This window comes from Anguilla anguilla, chromosome 10, assembly GCF_013347855.1.
Source record: "Anguilla anguilla isolate fAngAng1 chromosome 10, fAngAng1.pri, whole genome shotgun sequence".
Classification (NCBI taxonomy): domain Eukaryota; kingdom Metazoa; phylum Chordata; class Actinopteri; order Anguilliformes; family Anguillidae; genus Anguilla; species Anguilla anguilla.
In genome coordinates this window covers 37,665,821-37,679,741 of record NC_049210.1, presented here as the reverse complement: position 1 = coordinate 37,679,741, position 13,921 = coordinate 37,665,821, and the positions used below count along the sequence as shown (strand labels likewise).

The 13,921-nt window shown below is 43.4% G+C and overlaps 2 protein-coding genes across 6 annotated transcripts in view; both read left to right on the top strand.

Moving 5' to 3' along the window:
* The window catches only part of rasgef1ba (RasGEF domain family, member 1Ba), a 73,289-nt gene that overhangs the window by 37,442 nt on the left and 21,926 nt on the right, over positions 1-13,921 (top strand). Inside the window, exon 1 of one of the 4 annotated variants that reach the window (XM_035379146.1) lies at positions 9,602-9,678. The exons of the other annotated variants lie outside the window; for them this stretch is intronic. The gene's annotated coding sequence lies outside the window, so the exon portion shown is untranslated. Of the gene's footprint in view, positions 1-9,601; positions 9,679-13,921 lie in introns of those variants that run through there. 4 annotated transcript variants of the gene reach the window in all.
* On the top strand, positions 9,685-12,138 carry LOC118206431 (chromatin modification-related protein EAF1-like). 2 transcript variants are annotated; one of them, XM_035379148.1, is made up of 3 exons: positions 9,685-10,009; positions 10,444-10,914; positions 11,128-12,138. In XM_035379148.1, exons 2-3 carry the CDS (start codon positions 10,587-10,589, stop codon positions 11,589-11,591), a joined length of 792 nt encoding a protein of 263 aa, XP_035235039.1. In that variant the 5' UTR covers positions 9,685-10,009; positions 10,444-10,586; the 3' UTR covers positions 11,592-12,138. The 2 variants fall into 2 exon arrangements, with proteins under 2 accessions (XP_035235039.1, XP_035235038.1); XM_035379147.1 differs by lacking the exon at positions 9,685-10,009 and having other exon boundaries at positions 10,017-10,914.

The following is a 13,921-nucleotide window of genomic DNA, read 5'->3' as shown; positions in this document are numbered from 1 at the left end:
TTCATGAAAGTGTAAGCAATGCTTCAGTTAACTGTCTACCTCTTCCATAGAAAGTAGAATTTTCCTCTTAGTACTTCAAAGGAAAACATTTGAAGAAGAGAAATTGACCTTGTAAGATTTTACTGTACCCATATGAGTCCAAAATTGAGCTTTTTGGCAAGACATACCAGTGGTGCTGAAGATTTGGCATCAGAAGAATGAACTGTTGAACATGGGTGTCATACACATTGTGAAATATGGTGGGAGATCTTTGATGTTTTGGGGTTGTTTTGCTTTCTTTGACATTGTGTCTGAGAACCGAGTGCCAATCCATCCCGTCTGTTTGGCTTTGCAAGAGGGTTTTATGGCCTGATTAAAATAGCCTCATATTGTGGTCATTGTTGCCTCCCCCTGACTTCATTAATAACTGATCATAATTACAGATCATAAGAAATGGCTTGACAGCAGGATCTGGCTTGGCATGAATGGATCTGAGATAAAACCGTGAGCTGATTGTGTCTTCTGTCAGTCAGTAGTGTGGCCACATGCCAAGAAGAAGCAGTCATAACCATCTAATGTCTCCCAAACAAAAGTTTCTGTGACAATTAATTTGTGATGGGTGTAATGCCATAGAGCATTACAGATTATTTTGTTGGGGGTCCATGGGTTGGTCTACAAAGCTACTTCTTTTTTAGGGGAGGGGGGTGCATATATCGGACATTCAGAATAAATTGCACACTGTGACATTGCTGACCACAACAGATCGGCTCCTTTACATTTGTTAGCATGAGAGAGATTTGCATTTGATTGCACTGGCCTAGAAATGCCAGCACTTTCTGTGGAGGTCCAAGCACCACACCCCAATCTCCGCAGAAGTCTTCGCCAGATTCCACTCCACCTGCGCAGCGTTAATGGCACGGTCTCTAACCAAATGGATAAATGGATAACAGATAATCCAAATGGATTATACGGCTAGCCAAGCCCCCTTCTTCTTCTTCTTTAGGATCATTACGCCGAGGGCAACACAGAACTTTATGTAACTAAGCCGGATTAACCTTTTGCAAGGCTGGTAAATCTGGGTTGGGCCAGAGTCTTTGGTGAAGATTCCAGTTCTCTTTCTTGTTTCCACTTCTTTTTTTGCTCTTCCTCGTTTGGCATGACAGCAGACGCTCACCAGGTGGAATAGGCCTACTGAAGGAAGGACTTTACGCTGTCACAGATCTGAGGAAAATGCGTGTCTTTGAAGCGCTGCGCTAGGTTTGTTAACATTGTTAACACGAATGATTAGAGTATAATATTAGATACTGAATCTATCTAATATTACTGTCATTGATTTTAATTAACTGGGTTGTTTCAAGTGGAAAATTGCTAATAGTCTACATAGAAGGACAGGATTGTAAAAAAAAAAAAAAAAAAAAAAATTAACTGTTGTTTTTTCTTTATTTCATTTCATTTGAAGGTCAAATCAAAACAAAACAAATAGATGTGTATTCGCAGTGGAGAAATCAGTTAAAAGTGAAGCCCAAGCAATATTAAATTCAGAAGGTTGCACATATACTGTATATCTTATAAACTATATGAATTTATTTCAGTCTGTCAAACTTATAGATGCATTCACAGGTCCTCTGTGTGTGCCAAGGCTTCCATCTGGAGTGACCGGGGTCACATCCCCACACACACCCCACTTGACAGAGGCTAGAGTGCTGTGCAATGACTGATGAGCAAGGCCGAAGCCTGGGGCTTTCCTGTGAGCACTGCCCAGGCTGCAGAGTGTCACAAGGGGACAGAAACAGGAAGGACAATTCTGGAGGGAGCAGTGTTCGGGGTCATACTGAACTGGGCTAGGATTGACAAATGGGGGACACTTTAAAGTGTGAGCACGACTAGGTCGAACTACTCCTTTCATTGATGCTGGAGAATGTTGGCTATCCTGGTGTCACTCATGTTTACTATCTAAATTTAAATCTGAGCTGTTAATTATGCTGCAGTAATTACACAAGCCAAGTAATAATGATTCCATAGGTTTAGATTAAATGCCCAATGCTGACTGAGTCTCAGCTTTTTAAGACTAGATTCTTCTCAGAAGGTCAGTGAGTAACAACAGTTTCACTTTCCCCTGCAAAATGATCTAAATTCAGTTGTGATATACTGTGAATAAAGACTTACATATAAACAAAGCGCACAGATCCTACGGTACATTACCTTCTAATCAAACCTCCAATGTGATTGGTCCACGTTAGTTTAAATGTGTGTTTGTTTGAGTGTGTGGGGAGGCGCCCGATGGACACAGTGGCTGGTTGTCTCTTGCGAGGGCCAGTTTTTGCCGCCAGTTTTAATGCACCGCATCTTTTTCTAATAAAGTCAAGAAAATGACAGTTGGTCTCCCTGTGTATTTCTGCCATTCGTCCGGACTACTGGGGCAGCCTGTGACACAGAGCCTTCACAGTTCCTGAAGGATGCGGTGGTTATTGATTTGTTAAGGCCATGGTTTTCTGTGGAATTGTTTTCTTTTAAAATAGAAAAGGTTCGGTGATTCAGCTCTGCTCATGAATGCAACATTTTTCAGAGAAAGAGTTTTCTTTAACAGAATGTCACTTTGGCTCATTTCCAAGTGGAACCAATAACCATCGGCTAACCGTGGCCGTGAAGAATTTTATGCGGCTAACAGAACGCTCGGCAGTTACTTGCAAAATTGTCACGCGGCGTTTTGAAACAGGGCTTCTCTCGCTTGGAGATAAATACACAATTGCTTTTCTGGTCGGTGCGTTCCTTGTTTATTCCATGCTTAAAACATGGCTGGTGTCTTATTTTACACAGGGCTGGGCATGAATGAACTTCCAGAGTCTTATCTGAGGAAAACACAATGAATATTAAACCAAGCGTGCGTTGCCATTTCTTTTTTGTTTTGTTTTGTTTTCTCTCAAGCTGTTTTAATTTGTCAGGCGAGCTGTTTACTAAGAGGATGGAGCGGGCTTCTGTGCAGCTGCAATGACAAAAGCCAGACAGCTGTGTTTACCGCTGTGCCAATCACACTGCGTGGTTTTTCGCTATTTTTGGGCCGACTAAATTCGAACCGTGTGTTCACCGAGGCTTCTGAAAAACAGCTAAAGTGGCACCAAAGCGGGGCTGCGCATTCTAGCCTGTGAACACACTTTGGGGGCGCGGGGGGGATAATAAACTCTGGGGTTTTTGGGAGGGGGCGGCGATTAACTTGGGCTGTTTCTGTTATGTAAGGGGAACTGCTGGCTCGGTTCCTTTCCGTTTGAGCCGCCCCACGCCTGGGCCTCACTTCCTCGCTGCTCTGTCCTGGCGTACCTCGGCTGGGTTTCGGTTTCCCGCCTCGGGGTCTGTGGTTTCGAAAGCGCGCCCGTTGGCTAATGGCGGGAAACTGGCGGGAGTGAGGGCCAGGGCGGGGGTCGGGGTGTGGGGGTGGGGGGGGGGGGGGGGTTTCGCTTGTGTTTTTTATTTCCTATCTGCGTAGCGGCGGCGTCCTGCCCCGCTCTCCCACTCTTTTCACTTGAAGATAAAGCTCAGACCGGCTCCATCTGGACCAGCATCGCGTGGCATTTGGCGCGCTGGTCTCTGGCCAGCTCTGCTGCCATCTGTGGCCCTTTTGTTTTAGGCGGCTTGGCAAGGGGGGTGGCGGGGGGGCTGGCTGTAAGCCTGCCAGGGCTGAGAAGTTTTGCAGTGTTAACACACATCACAAATCGGTCCGTCGATGGACCGCAGCCTGTTATATAAGCAGAACGTTATGTAAGAAACATGAACATGATGTACCATTCTGTTTTTATTCCATGTGAATGTTCAGCGCACTGTAGGGAATGGATGCTGGGGCAGGACTTAGTCTCCTTAAAAGTTTTGGAAGAGGTCAGCCCACATGCTCTCATGTGATCGAAGCACAAATCAGTAGGGAGTAATCGGTAAGATTGTAGCAACTGGCCAAATTTTCCCATTTTTCTTTGGGTGTGTGAGAGTACTCTGACTAGCATCACTGTAATCCTACGAACTCTAGAAAGTTCCATCACCAGAACTCTCCAGCTTTGATAACATATACAGCAGCAGGAACCTTTTTACTGGATAAGGAAGGATGTAAGTATTTTCACCAATAAATTGCCCATTTAACGATGGACAAGAATTCATAGAGCTGAAGTCCATTCCACCATTTGGCTTCTTGAGTAAATGGGAAGCACTTTCTCAATAATTACCTCAGACACACAGAGGCGAGTGGAGCCAGAGGGGCTCGTGGTGCTCATTCAGCTGTGATGCTCCAGTGACAGGTTGACTGAGGACTGCCTCGGAGCAGACGGACCGTTCTTTAAGCCAAGAAAGCCGTCACGGCTGGCCGTGTACTGTGTGTCCAGGTGTTTCCCGAGGATAACACGACCAAAGGGTTCACCCAAGCGTTGACTGACACGCTTGGGGGTCTTAGAGCCCCCTGTTCTCATGGAAACCTTTACCCCAGAGAGTCAGAAACTCTCCTTGGTTTCCATTTTCATTCTTTTATTTCATAGCTTTTTAAAAATCTTATCTGCACAATCCACAGGATGTACCTCTCCCATACTTACCGGGGACATGATGTTGCATCACTAAATGGCATGCTCAGGTTCTGCATTTCAGTTTTAATTAAAGTTGAAGAAATCAGTCTGTTATCCTTGTTAATTACACGTTAATGATTGCAGCAAAGTAGTTCAGATTTGATGAAAGGCCTTGTAGAACCATGTAGAATGGTATGGAATCCATGCCATACTTGTTGAGACTAGTTGGAATTATTGGTTGTACTTAAGCAAAGTAGACCTTTTTTCCACACTTAAAGCAGAGTGCTTAGAAAGGATTACTGGTATACGGTCAGTTAAGATGCAATTAACTCTGGGGGCATGCCACAGACTCATGTGTGATCCAATCCCTAAGCTATGTGACTGATGTGGGCCCTAGAGCTACCTAGATTAGACTAATGGGCATGGGCAGGGCCCAGTCCTAAAGCAGTCTCATGACTCAGGTGGCCCTCCTGATTTTTTGGACAATGGAACATGCTACAATGTTAAAAACTGGGGTAGAGCGGTGTGGGAGGTGTGGCCAGAGAGGCAGTCTCGGTTAAACCCGGCTGTTTCCTCCACTTCCTGGACCCCTCCCTGTCTGCCAGCGACCGCTGCAGTTTCCTTTTCTGCCCTTCCCAGGCAAGGGATATCCGTGTTCTTGGAAATTTCGCACTGGTTTCGCTCGCTCGGTTTCAGTGCTTACGTAATATAACATCCTAAATCATCTAGTACCAGAACTGTTCTGCTGCAGGCGTGGGCAGCAAAGTGATATGACAGCTGTTCGCATCAGAGATAAAAGTGGATATAAACTTTGGCTTTGGATTGGGCAATGCCAAGCAATGCCAAGCAGAAGCTGCTTGTCCTTTAAACTGCTGTTTGGTTGTTGGATTATAAATGTATTTTTTCCTTTCCTCTTCCTTGTTTTTCTTTTTCCTTCTCCTCTGTCAGCATCCCCCCTGCCCCCAAACTGCATCTTGCAGGCATTTCTTTTCAATCTAAGGTAATTAAACTGTCAATACTTGTCAGTGTCTCGTTCTTCACCGAGGACCAGATGACAGAGTTTCCCTGCCTCTCCTCCTGCCTCAGTACAGCAGTAAAAACATATGGCTTTGGATCAGGCTGGATTGGGCAGGGTGGAGGGGGGTTGAAGGGGGAGGGGGGAGGGGGGGACCCAGACGAACGGGGTCATCGGTGGAGATCGATTCTGTTTACGGCGGAGCGAGCGCGATGATGAGGCGGCGAGGGAGAACAGCTGCGTTCGTTTTCGGAGCGAGAGGGCGATCCCCTCCCGCAGCTGCGATCAGTCGCGGTGATGGCGCGCACGGCCGAATGAGTTCAAACGCAGGACCGTGCTCAGGTTTATACAGGGGGGCACGCTCCCGTTACTGTCCCCCCCACTGCACGTCGCTGTCTGGGAAACGTTTCATGGTCTGGGGTGCTAGCAACAATCCAATGGAAATATTCATTGAGCATTGTGCATGGCATTCTGGGCAACGCAGTTCAGGCAGCACAGTTCCAATGTCCAAATGAACAATTTGCCATGGGACTCAATCTGTTTAATCCCAACCAATATGTACGAAAGATAAACGTACTGTACATAATCACAAAGACGCATTTGCATACACACACGCACAAACACACACACACACACACACACACTACAGGCACCTAGTGTTTCTGTTTTGGGCTGGGACAGTTAGAACACAGTGTTTCAGTGTGTCCTGTTTATCCAGTGAGATGGGAGGGTTCCCTTTTTGGGATCACATTGTACACTTTTTATGAAAACACTGCAAACTCTCTCACGTATTATCTTGGGCCAGCCAAGTCATCCCCCCCAATACCTCACAAACTGTGGAGCTATGGTGAACATATATAAAGCATATTAAATCTTTGTACTTACCATTATTCACATTTCTATTTTATTTTACCCTATTTTTTCCAATTATATTAAAATGTTATTTAACATTTCTAAAACAGGCTATGGCATTGCTTCCATAGCTTTATACTGTATGAATACCATTGTGTTTTAATTAAAAACAGCTGGGTGAACTGAACTGATTGTGTATTCAATGGGTTGCCTGAGATACTGTATCTAGGTTAGAGTGAGACTTAGAAGTCACATCGTGTCAGATGAGATGTTCTGTCTGATTGTTTTAGTGGCTTAGAGGTCAGGCTTGTTTTGGCAGCCAGTGTGGTGCAGGGACATTCTTTTGCTACATGTAGAGGGAACCTGGCAGCTCAGAACCAGAAAGAGAAAAAAGGCTCTTACCATATATGTCAACTATGTTAGATGCATTCAAATGGGATTGAAGTCTGGAATACGGTACCATGTGGTAGCGATCACTGAGGTCTGTTTGATGGTGATTGACTTTCATGGGGGAGGCGGCAGTGGTGGGGTTAGGAATCCACTTGTGTGGCGGAGATATCAGTTTACCAAGAGCTCTGATCTGAAAACAAACTTATTTAGGGTGGTCATACTTTAGCGTAGAGTGGGGGGTGCGCAGCCATGGAAAAATCAGATGAGGACATTTCAAACGCATTCCAAAGATCAGCGAGAGGGAATTTTTGGTGACCCACAGGGAACAATGACAAAAAATCCAAGAAAACAAAGCAACATGAATGGGGGACACTTACACAAGATGGAGCATTCCTGCTTTATCTAAAATACATTGAGACTAAAGGGTTCACCAGAGACTATTCATTACAGACCCAGTATATCAGTAAAGAGAACATAATCTACACTCCTCGCTGGTCTGGAATAAATTGTTGAATCTGAAGAGTTCTACTTGCGATTTAATTATGCTGGGACACGTCTTTCATTGTGCAGAACAGAGACACCAACATCTTGCATTCAGTTTCTGCGGTTTGATGGGCACATCCAAAACTCTTCAGCATTTTACAGATTTATTTAAGATGTTAATCTTCCATCGTTATTCTGAAAAGATAAGTCTGTGTCACCCCCCAATGTAAATTTAAGCTGGTGGAAAAAAATTACATTGTCCATTTTCTCATTATGCTAATCATTTCAATTACCTGTTCTGTTATTTGTGTGCAATATAATTGTGGAGTTTGCTGGGTTGACCTCTACTTGGGCTTGACTTTTACTTGACTTATGAGACACTATGTTCATAAAAGGGCCGACATACAGTACAATCTATGTAGTTTTGCAACAGCCTCCTCACAGTAAACAACCATGTCAAAACTTCAGCATGTGATCATGCTGGGGCTGAATTCTTTAAATAGAGGGTGAACAAATCAGCAAGATTATCTTTAATTCATCTGTGGGTCTGTAGCTCTTTGCTTAGCAGATATGCCACTGGTCCAGGAAGAGTGTCATTGGATGGTTGGAGACTCTCCACTATTCACAGCTATAAATATACATTTGACTCGGCACTTGTTAATAAACTAGTAAATTAGAGGACTGGTTTTTTTAAAAGATGCAGCTTATATCAGGACTGTTGTTGCCATAGTAATATACTTCATGGGCTGACGATTTTGTAAAGTTGTGGTTATGGATCCCACCCGATCCCAGGAACACAGCCACATTCACTGACTATAAACGTGCAACATCCTTTCAACAACTGTTGCTTTGTTGGAACAGAGAAAAAGTAGGTGAACTCTTTCTCCAGAAAAATAATGTCACCACACAGGCTGCCTTAGAGTTACTTCAAGTGTATTTTCTCGCTTTATACTACAAGAGCCTTACACTTGCTTTGGACTGAAATAGCCCTATATAAAGCCAGCAGGTTGTCAGAAACTTTTATAAATATATAAAAATGGGCCATCTAAACATATTAAAACTGACTTCATGTAAAAAAGCAACCCAGCAAGTATACTGTCTATCTGTGTAAACAGAACGTTATAGCAACAAAACAAATATAGACCAAAAGGGAAACTGAAACGCGAATAAAAGAAAAAAAGAAAAGAAAATGAAACCACTTTAAAATGTTGATTTAGAAGTCACAGATGCAGCCTAGATAAACCTGGCCTAGGCTGCATCTGTGACACCGGTCTGTTCATCAACAGCGATGGCACCTCAGGTGTGCTTTCCTGAAAATTGAAACTTTTTGGCTTGAGCAAACTTAAGGGGGCTTGTGCCAGAAAATAAGATCCTTCCACTGTTATGCCTGCAGGGGATCACAGGAGGAAGCTGAAGTGTATTTTGAGATTAGAGAAGTTCCTGGCTGCCAGGCAACATAAAAAGAAAATGGAAAAAGTCCAAAGCTTTGATTCTCTCTGGGGCGATAGCTTCCCAGCATATTTCACTGTGTGTAGGTGCACTCACATAATCATTTCACCCGTGTTACCCTTCTTCGTTTTGAGCTTGCTGACTCGTTTTTTTCTTTCTTCTTCTTCTAACCAAGGGTTGTACCACTTAAGGACACTACAACCCATCTTCACTGTAACTGTGAATATATATGTGCCCCCACAGTAATTTACATCAACCAATGCTAATCTGATTCTTTCAGGGGAATGCCTATACATTCACTCTCACTTTTTTTTTTCATTTTTCCTAAATGTGTTACAAACTGTAGGACACTCACCAAAATTCTGCAAAGCATAATACAGTACAAATATGACATTAAAAAAAAATAAAAAACATCAACGTCTGATTTATATTTGAATTTATTGGGGACAATAGCACTCAATACCTCATTTATTTTTGCAAACAATAAAGCGTGATAACTACAGCAAGTTATCACACTTTCATCTCAAAATGACAAGTCAACATGTTTGATTGATTTATAATACATATAGGTGTCCGAAGTTCTCTCACTTGCGCAAAGGCTGCTTCCTCCCTGGCGTTCACATGATGAAAGCATTAGCTACCTTATGGGCTAAACTTAGCATTTACATGAGGTTATAACTATAAAACTTGCTTTAGAAAATTAGGTCGTAGGCATACTAGATTTTTTAGAAATTTTTCATCGCCACATATATATATATATAATTTATTTATTACAAATAATATTAAATTACATTGTAATTATTACAAATTACAATCTCGGTGCTGCAGCTCCCTTCCATCTCCGTACTCTCTTTAAGTGACGTCACGCGCTGCGTCCAAGCCGGAAGCGTCGATGGCAAGTATTGGGTGGGTGGGCTAGCAGGATGAATCCTACAATGATAAACTCTACAAACTCAGTTTCTACATCGTCTAGAAGTAAGTTTGTTAAACGGAATTTTGTCATGTTTGAAGGATTACTTACTGAATGCAACAAGGCATTTAGACTCAAAAAACGCACCGGAGTTGAGCTGTTGGAAACCCGCTCGCTAACATGCTATAGCTTGCTAGCTACAATGTCGCGGTGACAGGGAGCGTGCGTTTTGCATGCCTAGTTTTTTCTAGTTCTAGTGCATGTTTATTATTGACGTTTCTAAGGATAAATGTTTTCCTTAGCCGTAAAAACTTTGTTTTATTGTCCCTTCGGTTGAATTTTTTTTTTTTTTTCGTGATAAAGGACAAATATGTTTCAGGATCATCATTTTAACAGGTACATCCTTGTAGAATAGATCTACGACCTTTACAATAATTGAGTCCATTGTTTCCTCTCTTTGCGACTATTTGATTTACATAGCCTTCTTATAGTATGTTGTATAGTTACACAACAGTTTTTTTTTCTGAATCGGTTGGCTACTGCTAAACTACCAAGTTTCACAAACACTGATCCGCTTTACCGCCCAAAAGACACAAAGAAAAGGAAGTTAAACTTTTTTTGATGAAAATTAGACTGTTTAATCAGACCGTCATCTAACTTAAAGAGCAAATAATTAGACACATTCGTATCTCTTTGTTCTAAAGTCTCTGTAGCCTACCGAACAATTTAATGGGCAAATCCGTCCCTAAATGTTGCTTTTAATGTGCTTTACTTTTGTCAACTTCGTTCTTTACTACCATCACTATTCTGGCTGTGTGCACATTGTGTAGGAAAGCGAGAAGCAGAGCGTTCTGTCAACTGGTCTGTGGAGGAGACCCAGGCGCTGCTGTGCGCTTGGAGCGATGAAAGGGTCCAAAAGTCTCTCTCCGAGAACCTGCGGAACAAGCATGTGTTCAAGCACCTCTCTGCCCGAATGAGCTCCCTGGGTTTCTCGCGCAGCCCTCACCAGTGTCGGCTGCGCGTGAAGACGCTGAAAGCCAACTATGTGCGAGCCAAGCTCCTGAGGAGCGTGGACGGAGGGCAGCCGTGCACGTTCAGGTATTACGCGGAGATGGACGCGGTTCTGGGAAGAACGCGGTCCACTGAGCACGGTATCCACGTAATCTCCGAAGTTAAATCGGAGGACGACCGCGAGGCATCCACGGACGAGTTCGAGTTTAGCAACCCCGGCTTCTCACAGTCCCTGCCCGTTGAAGGCCCTGCTGTTTTTATGGAACCACATATTGCTTCAATACCTACAAGTAAGATTTGCCAGAGTTTGTATTTCATGATCATAATCACAAGTGTTTCTTGTTTATATGTAGTTTATAAAATGGGACGTTGGTTAGCATATTAATCTTGCTAATGTAGTAGCTTCTCTACAGTTTTAGAAATGAGGTTCCTTAATGTTTCCTGATACATATTTTTTTGCATTTCTTCTGTGACATAGAATGTTTTGTACCTTTGTGTTTCAGCCATGTCCGTGGAAGAGGACCTGAGCTCCAAAACTCCAACACCACCCCTTCCACCACCACCGCCGCCACCGCACCCCCTGTCCCCACCCGCGGCAGACCCCGGCAGGCCCCAGCCCCTGGAACCGGCGATCCGGTACCTGGCCGACTGCTTCCAGCGGATGCTGTGGGAGTGGCGGCGGCTGGTGGAGCAGCTGGAGGGCCAGCGGCACGAGCAGGCGCGCTGGCAGCAGGAGCTCCTGGGCAGGTGGCTGGAGCAGCAGGACCGGCGGCAGCAGGAGGCCGCCGAGCGGGAGGCCCGGCGGGAGAGGGCGCGCATGGACCACGAGCTCCGTGTCCTGCAGCTGCTCACCGGCCTGCAGCGCCCCCCGCCCTGCCAGTGCGCCCAGCGCACATCCGCCCCCCAGCACAGACTGCCCCCCCACGACCGCGGCACGCAGGAGAGGACAGACCAGGGGGCAGAGTGAAGCCTCTACTCCTGAACACACCTGTACTGCCCACAGGATCCAGGCTCTCCAGCATTTAAATTAAATGTATTTAAATTTTTATTTTCTTTTTCTACAAGATGCTCAGTTGTGCTCTATAAACTTTTGTCAGAGGTCTGAAATGAGTAACTTTGCAACCAGATGTAATCTTATTGGTCAAGCCTTTTGAGTTTTAAACTTTAGTTACACAAATTGTAAATCTAAGAAGTGCTTAGATTAATTAACTAAAATAAATTAAATTAAAATAAACAAAAAAAATCATCATGGTTTTAAGCACCCTGTATGATGGTTCTTGTCTTGCCCCCTACATTGAAAATCATTTACAATAATTGTCTTTACAGATTACTCTATTTAGTGTTGTACATACAAGACAGTGTGTTGCCACCAGACATGATAAAACAAGACAATCATTTCAGGAAATCTCAACAGTCAAGAATATTGTAATGTAAATAAATGTACAGCACATATAGCCTTGTTTTATAAAATTTCGATTTTTGTACCAATAAAAATGTTTGGTATCATTTGATTTAATATTTCCATTGCCTCTTTCCATTGCTGCAATGTCCTGTATTGATTGTAGAGGTCAAGGATAAAGATGCACATCCTCTGAAACCAGTGAGGTCAGCTGATGGCTTCTTTATTGACAGAACAAGCTGTTGCAGCTACTGCTCGGGAGGACAGTGCAGCTGGTGCTGGTCACCACAGTGGTCACTGTAGAGGGGGTGGAGGGGACCATGCTGTCCCTTCCCGGGTTAGGCTGTGGCTAATCATGTCCTGTGGGACCTTGCCCGGCCTGAATTTGATCTGTGCCGTAGGATGCTTCACTGTGTTAACAAATGGTTGGTTTTACCTGAAGCTCCTCTGTAGAGCCCCAGTTTTAAAGCACTGGAATGCGACACATTATTTCATAACATTGCAACTATTTGGCCAGATATATGACAGTTCTGTATCTAGCAGCCAATCTGGCCAGATATTCATATACCTGGCCAGATAGTTCTTACAACATATTCTTTTTAATTTTCCATTTTAGTCCCTCTTAGTGCTTGTATCCAGTTTGAACACAATATTTGCATTTTGAGCAGTTATAGATTAACACTAGCTCTGCTGAAAATGGCTCAAGTTCTGTGCCGAGAGCTGATCTTAGGCAGGGTTCCACTAGAGATGCATACCTTTTAAGTCTCCTTTACAGTTGGGTGGAGGTGTGAATATAGTTGTTACCTGGCTTGGACAGATTGGAAGCAATTATGTGGAAATGGCTCGAGAAGTCCAGCGTAGGTGTCGATGAATGCATCCTCTTTGAATACCCAACCGGTGGGTGTTGTGGTCTATTCAGTACAAAGGGAAGAAAGGAATGTGGAAAGGAGGTATGTAGCTATTCATATAACATCAGTTCAAATGCAGATTATTCTGAATGAAAAGTGCGACATAGCCCCTGCTGTCAAAGTTCTGAAATAATGGCTGCTCTTAAACTGGGTCAGTAGGTGTAAAACAGCATGCTAAAATAATAGTGGATACAATGCATCTTATTGTGGAATTATCCTAATCTTCACAAGATCCAAGCCGGAATATAAGTAAAACACATCTGCAATGCCTTTGTAGATAGGCAAACAAACTAAAACTTCTGGCATCCATGATTTAGTGTTCATGGCAATTTCCACAAAAGGCACTTGGTGAAACTTCTCAGCCAAACCTGTTCAACCCATCAGAAGAACAAAGAAAGTAGAGCTTATTTTACATTGACTAATGAAATAATTTGAAGTGATTAAGTATTATGAGCATTATAGAAACTAGATTAATAGTGTACATGTATTCTTAGTTGGACGGTCTAGACAGGATCTCTAGATTGGTCTCCCCTGGTTATCAGGTAATGGAGTGCACCGGGGAGTAAATATGCTTTTGTGAAGGTCAGCATACTTCAGCCTGGACCTTTGACCCTCTCCGACTTGCAGCAAGAATGCAAACCACTTTGTTAAACAAATATGGAGTTTTTAAGAGCTAGCTTCACTGATTTCAAATGAAAATCCTGGTTCTGTCAGATGCAGATTGTCTTCCAGTAGTCTGCAAAATAGTAGTCAGCGTTCTTTTTAACCACTCCAACCACAAGGCATGGAACAAAACATTGCTGAATACAGTGTGCTAAAAGATAGCAAACAGGATGTCCTTAAGTGAAAACATTAACTTTATCGCAAACTGTCTTTGCAATGTTGTACCTTGTTCATTTAATGGTACAGTATATTTGAGTTAGTAGTGTTTAGCATGCATGTGTATTCAAAATCCATATGCATTTCTTGGTGTGTGAGTTGTGTGCGTGT

What these genes read in the sequence shown, in the direction of transcription:
- LOC118206431 (XM_035379148.1), top strand. Translation starts at nt 10,587, where the DNA reads ATGAGCTCCCTGGGTTTCTCGCGCAGCCCTCACCAGTGTCGGCTGCGC. An exon ending in TATTGCTTCAATACCTACAA is followed by an intron (nt 10,915 to 11,127) that starts GTAAGATTTGCC and finishes TTTGTGTTTCAG; the next exon opens with CCATGTCCGTGGAAGAGGAC.